General features: G+C 37.5%; 1 protein-coding gene across 1 annotated transcript in view; it reads left to right on the top strand.

The window, feature by feature from the left end:
• CLTC (clathrin heavy chain) overlaps positions 1-10,258 on the top strand; it is an 80,952-nt gene that overhangs the window by 58,428 nt on the left and 12,266 nt on the right. Inside the window, exons 16-27 of the mRNA XM_058445363.1 lie at positions 551-693; positions 2,786-3,020; positions 5,224-5,346; positions 7,050-7,195; positions 7,415-7,598; positions 7,767-7,959; positions 8,688-8,845; positions 9,041-9,205; positions 9,314-9,421; positions 9,502-9,669; positions 9,794-9,943; positions 10,032-10,163. Coding sequence (XP_058301346.1) covers positions 551-693; positions 2,786-3,020; positions 5,224-5,346; positions 7,050-7,195; positions 7,415-7,598; positions 7,767-7,959; positions 8,688-8,845; positions 9,041-9,205; positions 9,314-9,421; positions 9,502-9,669; positions 9,794-9,943; positions 10,032-10,163 — 1,905 coding nt within the window. The remainder of the gene's footprint in view (positions 1-550; positions 694-2,785; positions 3,021-5,223; positions 5,347-7,049; positions 7,196-7,414; positions 7,599-7,766; positions 7,960-8,687; positions 8,846-9,040; positions 9,206-9,313; positions 9,422-9,501; positions 9,670-9,793; positions 9,944-10,031; positions 10,164-10,258) is intronic.

The following is a 10,258-nucleotide window of genomic DNA, read 5'->3' as shown; positions in this document are numbered from 1 at the left end:
AAAACATGCATGCCAAGTGTGTAAAATATAAGAATAGAACTGCTATTATTGAAACAGTTGGGTGGCCTAGGGCCCTACTAACTTGATAGACCCTGAGGTATACATGTAGAAGCCCTAGACTCCAAAGCAGAGTTTTCAGACCATCTTAAATACAGATATTAGATACTTCACCTTCTAACCGTAGAAACAGGCAGTATTGCTATAATGGGAGCCTTTTTATTAGACAGTCTTGCATAGTCATCTTTGACTGTAGCTTCTTTGGACTTATTTATCATATGGAACGATGCTTCGGTAACTAACCAAACCAGTAGAGACAGAATATAGTATATGTGCTTTCAATACTTATTAAACCATGAAGTCTTGTTTTTAGCTGGACCTCCTGCTAAATTCCTCTATCTAGTTGCAAATTTAGACCCTCAGTTTATTACTGAATTTAAAAACTGAACTTAAAAAAAAAAATGAGCTTAAAAGTGATAGAGATAAATGCTTTTTTAAATTTCTCTTTGCTTTTAATAACATAATAACATTCTTCTACTTTTTTTAACCACAGGTGAATCCAAGTCGACTTCCTGTAGTTATTGGAGGATTACTTGATGTTGACTGTTCTGAAGATGTCATAAAAAACTTGATTCTTGTTGTAAGAGGTCAATTCTCTACTGATGAGCTTGTTGCTGAGGTTGAAAAAAGAAACAGGTGTAGTACCATTTTAACAGGGATAAGTTACTCTTTCTTAGCATGGCAATAGATAAAAATATAGGTAGTCATTTGTTCCAAAGCTACTAAGTAACACATGGAGAATAATTTCCTGAAGACACCTAACATAGAGGTGATAAGCTAGCTAATAGCACTGGAAAAAAACCTGTTTTCTGAAACATTATAGCTGTCATAGGAAATCTGTTAACCTGGTTGATGATTTTTTTGGCATGTTTATAATTACAGCTATGTGGTTTGACTTTATATGTTTTTAATATAAACTGTGTACTAAGTCTGCTGTTAGGTGTGATACCTGTGTATTTAACAAATAATTCTGTACTGATCAATAGTGTGGTGTTTCCAACCTGAGAAACTGATGACAAAAAACAAATAGTGTGGTGTTTACTTAAGTATGAGGCAAAAGAGTTCCCTGTGCAACTCTTGAGTTCAACTGATATTTAATTTATAGTATCTTAACATGATAATACGGATTTCCAATAGAATATAGTGTAAGTGCTTCTAAAACTTACAGACTGTGAAGTCTTTTTTTAGCTGGAATGTTCTGAGGAACTAGTGTTTAGGAAGTACTGATGTAAATGAGGTTGGTGAGGTGGTATGCTAGTGGGAAGTTCTGCTGTTTATGAGAAGAAATTAAGAAAGTCTGTGGGTTTCACTTTAACCTGCGTTGATATGGGTGATTTACTAATTATATTCTTAGAATTTATATTAGAATGTTTCAAACATGGAAAAATTTTGCATTTAAGGGTAATAGAGATATACAGTTAATACTGACTTAAAGGTTTGAGCCTAGTTTCAAGTGATTTTATGTCATAACAATTTAACATTTAATAAGAGGTTCAGTTGAGTCTTAAATCTATTACCTGAAAATAATCTTATTGCATATTCCAAGCAAATGGCCGTTACAGTTAGATAATTTAGTCTTTAAGTGACAAATTATATTGTGAAAAGCTAGATTCACATCTAAGTCACTAGTCTAGACATGCCTCAGCTAATTTTTATTCCTTAAGTTGACATGGCACATCTTGGATTGCACATGTTTATAGGAGCTGGATTTTTGCCTCTATTTATTAAAATTGTCTTCTCCCTAATGGGAGAGTTCATAATAACCATGTGAATTTTATATAGCTAAAATAATGAATAATGCTTTTTCTTTGGCTGCTTTTAATGTTTAAATCATTGGTAAAAGAGGCGGCTTGTGCCTGTAGTCCCAGCTTCCGGGGAAGCTAAGGTTAGAGGATTGCTTGAGCCCAGGAGGTCAGGGCCGCAGTGAGCCCACCACCGCACTCCAGCTTGGGCAACAGAAAACCCTGGCTTTAAAATTAAAATAAAAATGAAAGGAGGCATGCTTATCAGGACTGTCGAAAAAAGCTATAGTACAGCAAAACTGTGCTCCTTGATGGAGTGTTTATATGACAGCTGCAACTATTAAACCCAGAGCTTCTAAAGCTACCAGATTTTATTCCCAATATGTATTTAGGGTTTGGCTGTAGGTAATGCTGTATGTTAATTGTGTTAAAGCTGAAAGAACTTTCAGATAATCTGGCCTATGTAATATCACATCCCCATCCTATCCACAAACAAAATTTTCTGAAGTCTAGATACTTTGTGTGTTATAAAGAAAGGACTATGAATCTCTAATCTTTTATTCAGATATAAGCAGGTAAGTATATCATATAGCAGATAAATCTGGGAGAGTGAAAAATAGCCTTATATACCTTCTTTTTATTCTTGGACAACTCAATCATCTTTTGAGTCTTAATTTCCCAATTTATAATAGGATCACTGATAATTAAAATTAGTGTAAAGCCAGGTACAGTGGCTTGCACCTATAGTACCAGCTACTTGGGAGGCTGAGGTGCTAGGATCACTTGAGCCCAAGGCTGTAGTGCACAATGATTGTGGCTGTGAATAGCCACTGCACTTCAGCCTGGGCAGTGTAGCAATACTCGGGGGGAAAAAAGTAATGTGAAAGCACATTATAGACCATAAGGTATTTACATAGTTAGCATGTCAAGAGTGTGTTATTTATAATACAGTATGTGTGTGTGAGGTTTTTTTCCCTTTTTCCTAGATTGAAACTGCTTCTGCCTTGGCTAGAGGCCAGAATTCATGAGGGCTGTGAGGAGCCTGCTACTCACAATGCCTTAGCCAAAATCTACATAGACAGTAATAACAATCCGGAGAGATTTCTTCGTGAAAATCCCTACTATGACAGTCGCGTTGTTGGAAAGTATTGTGAGAAGAGAGATCCACATCTGGCCTGTGTTGCTTATGAACGTGGCCAATGTGATCTGGAACTTATTAATGTGAGTACTGCTAGCTAAATATGTAAAAAAGCTGCATTTTTAAAAACCTGTTGTATGAGAGTTTCAGGGTGATTTTAGGTAATATGGGACTATTGGGGATGGTGGGTGCTTTTTTAAAACTTTATTTGGAAATAAAGTTTGGAATCTGAAAGTGCCCAAATAGTGGATAAAGTCTATATACCCTTTATTCTGATTGACTTGCTAATGTTTTAACCCCACTAGCCTTACCATTTGTGTTCTCACACTCTTACAGTCAGGCACACCATTCATACATATGTGTATACACACACATACTATTTTTTAACCACGTGGGAATAAGTTGAATGCATCATGGCCTTATACTCCTTCAGAGTATGTGGCCTAAGAATAAGGATATTCTCTTTCATTAACCACATGAAAGATACCAGCTTCAGTCAGTTTGACATTGATAGGATACCTTTAAAAATCTGTTCTATTCTAGTTTTGTCAATTAACCAATGATGTCCTTTGTAGCAGTTTTTTCCCCTCTAGTCTAAGGTCATATATGGCATGTAGTTTTCATGTCTTTAGTCTCCTGTACTTTGGAATGGTTCTTCAGTCTTTTTTTATGACGCTGATATCTTTGTAAACGATAGTTGCTTTTTCTATTTGTAACTATTTTATATAGGTGAAATTTAAAGGAACATCCAATTAACCATTTTAAAGTGAACAATTCAGTGGCATTCAGTACATTCACAATGTTACATAATCACCTTTATCTAGTTACAAGTTTTCATCACTTCAAAAGGAAACCCTGTATTCATTAAACAGTTCCTCCACATACCCCCTCCTCCCAGCCCCTGACAACCACCAGACTATACTGTCTCTATGGATTTGCCTATTCTCTATATTTCATCTAAATGTAAAGTCTCTTTTTAAAAAATAGAATGTGTCTCACTTTGAGTTCCTCTGATGGTCCCTGATGATTAGATTTAGATTATACGTTTCCACCCAGAGTACTGCTTCAGTGGTGGTTTGTTTTTCTCTTGGTATTATATCTGGAAGCACGCGGTGTTCATGTGTCCCCTTTGTCAGTTTTTATCTAGTTGTAACATGTCTTTGTTATATAATTATTACCCTCTTGCAGATATTCAACAGTCTATAAGTAGTCTGTAGTAGGACATGCAAATATCCTCTTACCCTCTCCCTTAATTTAGCATCTGTTGATTCTTGCTTAAACCATTCTTAATGTGTTGGTTGCAAAATGAAAAATTTTCAAACTCCAGCAGTTTCTCCACATTTGTCAGTTAGCACTCATGCATTCATGAACTCTTGGATTTTATTCGATGGGCTACAGTTCACTGCTATTTATTTTGATGCTCAAATTGTCCCGGTTTTGGCTGGTGAGAACCTCTTCAGTGTGTGTCTTTGTGTCATGGACTCATTGTTCTTTGAGCACTAACTTATTTTCTGGCACACAATACACCAAGCTCATTTTGTACCTTCTGCAGCCCTGGAGTCAGTCATTTCTCTAGGGAACCTTTTACTGGGGCATTAGAAACCAAGATCTGGGCCAGGTGAGTGGCTCACTCCTAGAATCCCAGCACTTTGGGAGGCCAAGGCAGGAGGATCACTTGAGCCCAGGAGTTTGAAACCAGCCTGGGCAACATAGTGAGCCCCATCTCTACAAAAAATTACATAATTAGCTGGGGGAGGTGCCACGCACTTGGTTTGAAGCTACCCAGAAAGCTGAGGCAGGAGGATCACTTGAGCCCAGGAGGTCAATGTTGCAGTGAGCTATGATCGCAACACTGCACTCTCCAACCTTGACAACAGAGCAAGACTCCTATTTTCTGAAAATATTAGAAGTCAAGATCTGAGCTTAAGTGTATTTGCTTCTAAGATCTTTCAGTGGTCAGAGCTTAGTTACATTTATGTATATACATATGCTCATTTATGTACATACTTTTGCATATACACATGGAAAAATAAACACACAAAAACAGCTAGTAAAACACTGAAAACTGTAAAAGTGGACTAGTCTTACCAGATGTTGAACTGTATATTACAAAGTCTGTATAATTAAAACAGTATATTACTGGTACGTGAATCAAAGTCCAAAACTAGATCGAATATCAGTAAGATTATCAATAAACATAGTTTAAAAGATGAAAAATAACCTCTAAAATGCTATAAAAAGTCTTTTACTTTTTACCTTGAAATTAATCTGTCATATCTTCTTTAGGTTTGCAATGAGAATTCCCTCTTCAAAAGTCTTTCTCGCTACCTAGTACGTCGAAAGGATCCAGAATTGTGGGGCAGCGTGCTGCTGGAAAGCAATCCTTACAGGAGACCCCTAATTGACCAGGTAACATTGGCAAATGTGTTTATGGCTGTCAGTAAAAATTACACATTTTTAACTATGAATACAATTCTTTCCCTCATCATGTACTCAAATGGATCATATTTAACTATCAGAGAAAGCAATACAAAGTAGAAGAAAATTAAAATTTAAGCCGGGCGCGGTGGCTCAAGCCTGTAATCCCAGCACTTTGGGAGGCTGAGGCGGGCGGATCACGAGGTCAGGAGATCGAGACCATCCTGGCTAACACGGTGAAACCCCGTCTCTACTAAAAACACAAAAAATTAGCCGGGCGTGTTGGCGGGCGCCTGTATTCCCAGCTACTCGGGAGGCTGAGGCAGGAGAATGGCGTGAACCCAGGAGGTGGAGGTTGCGGTGAGCCGAGATCGCGCCACTGCACTCCAGCCTGGGGGACAGAGAAAGACTCCGTCTCAAAAAAAAAAAAAAAAAGAAAATTAAAATTTATATACATTCAATTTACATTCATTTGTATATAATGAATGTAAATTGATTATATACATTATATACAAATGAATGTACATTTATATAAGTATAAATATGTATATAACATACATTAAGAAAAATAAGCCGTGTGCGGTGGCTTACGCCTGTAATTCCAGCACTTTGGGAGGCCGAGGTGGGTGGATCACCTGAGGTCAGGAGTTCGAGACCAGCCTGGCCAACATGGTGAAACCCCATCTCTACTAAAAATACAAAAATTAGCCAGGCACATGTAATCCCAGCTACTCGGCAGGAAAATCACTTGAACCTGGGAGGTGGAGGTTGCAGTAAGCCGAGATCACGCCATTGCACTCCAGCCTGGGTGATAAGAGCAAGACTATCTCAAAAAAAAAAAAAAAAAAAAAGAAAACACATCCCAAAAGACCTGACTTAATTATATAAAACTCTCTCGGTTCATCATAGTTTAAAAGGAAAATAACAAACTAAACATTAAAGATTGCTATTATTAACACTTAAGTGGCTAAATTGGAAACTTCAAGATAATAAGTCAGAAAAATATAAGGATAAGAGAAAATACAAAAGACCAAGTGCATTAGTGTTATATCTTACTAATAAGAAGTATAGAACTGCAAATGAGATGGAGTTTTATACCTAAATAAAATAGACAACATATTTTAAAAGCTCTAAAAATAGAAGAGTTGTTGTAATGAGTCTTAAAATTCTCCTGAGATAAGTATAAATAAAACATTTTAGAAACAAATAGGTTGAAGGCTATTAATATTTCATTCCTTTCCTAGGAAGCACTTCTAAGGAACATTCCCAAGTAGTTACAAAGCTTCCTAGGGGAAGGTTGTGGGGGTGGGGGTGGTGGTTGGAAATCATTGCAGCATCCAGAAAACCATGCAAATAGCCAAAACCAGAAGAATTACCGATATTTTTAATTCCACATCTGTGTAGCTGAATTTTGAATTATGTGTAGCCATTAAAGTGATAATGATGATTGCTAGCCTGGATAATGTTTTAATCAGGGAAAAGATAGAAATTATATAATTAGAGTAATTTTTCAACAGAGAAGAATTATACATATTGTATAGATTTGTGTAGAAAGACCTCTCTGTGTAAATTTAAAGGTCTTTTTCCTACTTCATTCTTTTCTGCCTATTTCAAGTTTTCTAATGAGAGGCCAACTTACCCTTATTTAAAACCAACTTGATTCCCAGTACTTATGTCCCATATATCCTCTGTAGGTTGTACAAACAGCTTTGTCTGAGACTCAGGACCCTGAAGAAGTGTCAGTAACTGTCAAGGCTTTCATGACTGCAGACCTTCCTAATGAACTCATTGAACTGCTGGAGAAAATTGTCCTTGATAACTCTGTATTCAGTGAACACAGGTATGCTTTCAGAGGGATCCATTGGCTATTTATAGTCAGTCTTTAATAATGGCCCATCAGTTTTGGGAAGGAACAAAAAGATCAGAGAAAGTTGCCTGAATTCTCACTCTTCTAATATCCTCCCCGCCACCCTACCTCCTGAGACAGAAACCTCTTTGTTAGTCACAGTGGTTATTTTTTATGTCTGATAAACTTAAAATATTCTTTTTTTTCTTAAAGGAATCTGCAAAACCTCCTTATCCTCACTGCAATTAAGGCTGACCGTACACGTGTTATGGAGTATATTAACCGCCTGGATAATTATGATGCCCCAGATATTGCCAATATCGCCATCAGCAATGAGCTGTTTGAAGAAGCATTTGCCATTTTCCGGAAATTTGATGTCAATACTTCAGCAGTTCAGGTAAATCTTCAGATTACCTAAGTTGAATTACTAAACACTGTGCTATGAGGGTGGGCCTAATTGGTTGCTACAGCAATAGAAGAGCAATAAAATACTAACAGCTTAAATGTAATTGCTTTGGGTAGGATTGATTTTACTCTAACCCTAATTTCAAACTTGGGTACTTAGGTCTTAATTGAGCATATTGGAAACTTGGATCGGGCATATGAGTTTGCTGAACGTTGCAATGAACCTGCGGTCTGGAGTCAACTTGCAAAAGCCCAGTTGCAGAAAGGAATGGTGAAAGAAGCCATTGATTCTTACATCAAAGCAGATGATCCTTCCTCCTACATGGAAGTTGTTCAGGCTGCCAATACTAGTGGTATGACTTCTTACCTTATGTATTGAGACCTCATAAAATGATTAAGCTGAGCATTAAGATATCTGTCTGTTCTGAATTGTAGAAGAGTTAGATACTGCATGGTTTCTTTTAGTGCTCCATCTTAGTCCAGATAAAAAGAGGCTGTATTTTGTGAATTTGTAAGTTCACAAAACTTACAAGTGGGGAAGATGAATTTTCTGTTTTTGAAGTCTCATAAAATCCTGATAGTGCTCTAATCTTAAAACTTTAAAGGCCGGGCGCGGTGGCTCACGCTTGTAATCCCAGCACTTTGGGAGGCCGAGGCGGGCGGATCACGAGGTCAGGAGATCGAGACCACGGTGAAACCCCGTCTCTACTAAAAATACAAAAAATTAGCCGGGCGTGGTGGCGGGCGCCTGTAGTCCCAGCTACTCGGAGAGGCTGAGGCAGGAGAATGGCGTGAACCCGAGAGGCGGAGCTTGCAGTGAGCCGAGATTGCGCCACTGCACTCCAGCCTGGGCGACAGAGCGAGACTCCGTCTCAAAAAAAAAAAAAAAAAACTTTAAGGAAAAAGAGAATTCATCTATTCATTTGGTCCGTGATAATACAGAAGTGAAATATTGCATGGTTTACATTTGTCATTATCCATGTTTCCTTGAAAAGGAAATGAATGCAATTTTCATTTACTTAGGTGAAAGATAAACTAGGATGTTAGTGTTTGTATATATTTTTTCTTTTTCTATACTTAGGAAACTGGGAAGAACTGGTGAAGTACTTGCAGATGGCCCGTAAGAAGGCTCGAGAGTCCTACGTGGAGACAGAACTGATATTCGCGCTGGCTAAAACAAACCGCCTTGCAGAGTTAGAAGAATTTATCAATGGACCAAATAATGCTCATATCCAACAAGTGGGTTTTCTTTTCAGATTTAAGAAAAACTAGTTGGGCTACTTGATTAGCTTGGTAGGATCAAAACATCATAACTGAAGAATTGAAAAATCTATAGGAAAACAAATTATTTCTCAGTGTGAAGATACGAATTTGAAAAGAGGATTAAGCTCACACTAATATCTTGCTGAATGTTGGTTACCTTTTTTTTTCCAGGTTGGTGACCGTTGTTATGATGAAAAAATGTATGATGCTGCTAAGTTGTTGTACAATAATGTTTCCAATTTTGGACGTTTGGCATCTACCCTGGTTCACCTGGGTGAATATCAGGCAGCTGTTGATGGGGCTAGGAAAGCTAACAGTACTCGAACATGGAAAGAGGTAATCTAAACCCAAGTTTGAGTGAAGAATTAAATGCTCTTTAAACATTAGTTTAAATAACTAGCCATGTTTACATTTGAGTTCACAGAAAGGAAATGTTTATTCTAGGTCTGCTTCGCCTGTGTAGATGGGAAAGAATTCCGTCTTGCTCAGATGTGTGGACTTCATATTGTTGTACACGCAGATGAATTAGAAGAACTTATCAACTACTATCAGGTATTAACGAGACTTTTATATGACCTGAGATCTTTTACCATAGATATGCTTATCTTTAACTGCACATTTCTCTTGTTCAGGATCGTGGCTATTTTGAAGAGCTGATTACCATGTTGGAAGCAGCACTGGGACTTGAGCGAGCTCACATGGGAATGTTTACCGAATTAGCTATTCTATACTCTAAATTTAAGCCTCAGAAAATGAGGGAGCACCTGGAGCTGTTCTGGTCTAGAGTGAATATTCCCAAGGTAACCAGTCATTGTAACACAGTGAAGCAATTGTGTAGTTAAAACTAATACTTCAAAATATCTTATTCTTTTTAAGGCTGTTAGCTAGACTCATATCTAAAGCAATTAAGTCTTTCTTGTGCAGGTGCTAAGAGCTGCAGAACAAGCTCATCTTTGGGCAGAACTGGTGTTTTTGTATGACAAGTATGAAGAATATGATAATGCCATAATTACCATGATGAATCATCCAACTGATGCCTGGAAAGAAGGGCAATTCAAAGATATCATTACCAAGGTGTGTACTTTCTTCAGAAGATAAAGGATTCAGAAGGAGAAAGCTCATTAGGAAGTAACTGACTTATGTATGGATTTTCCCATTGTAGGTTGCCAATGTGGAACTATACTACAGAGCAATACAGTTCTACTTAGAATTCAAGCCTCTGTTGTTAAATGATTTGCTGATGGTGCTGTCTCCACGGTTGGATCACACTCGTGCAGTCAATTATTTCAGCAAGGTAAAGTAATAATTTTAAACCAAAGCTTCATAGCAAGGAATTAGGACATACTTCAGTAACTTTTGTCCCTGGGACTTCAATAATGTGCTATATTT

Source organism: Hylobates moloch, unplaced genomic scaffold, assembly GCF_009828535.3.
Source record: "Hylobates moloch isolate HMO894 unplaced genomic scaffold, HMol_V3 SCAFFOLD_10, whole genome shotgun sequence".
Lineage (NCBI taxonomy): Eukaryota > Metazoa > Chordata > Mammalia > Primates > Hylobatidae > Hylobates > Hylobates moloch.
This window is presented reverse-complemented; position numbering and strand designations above follow the sequence as displayed.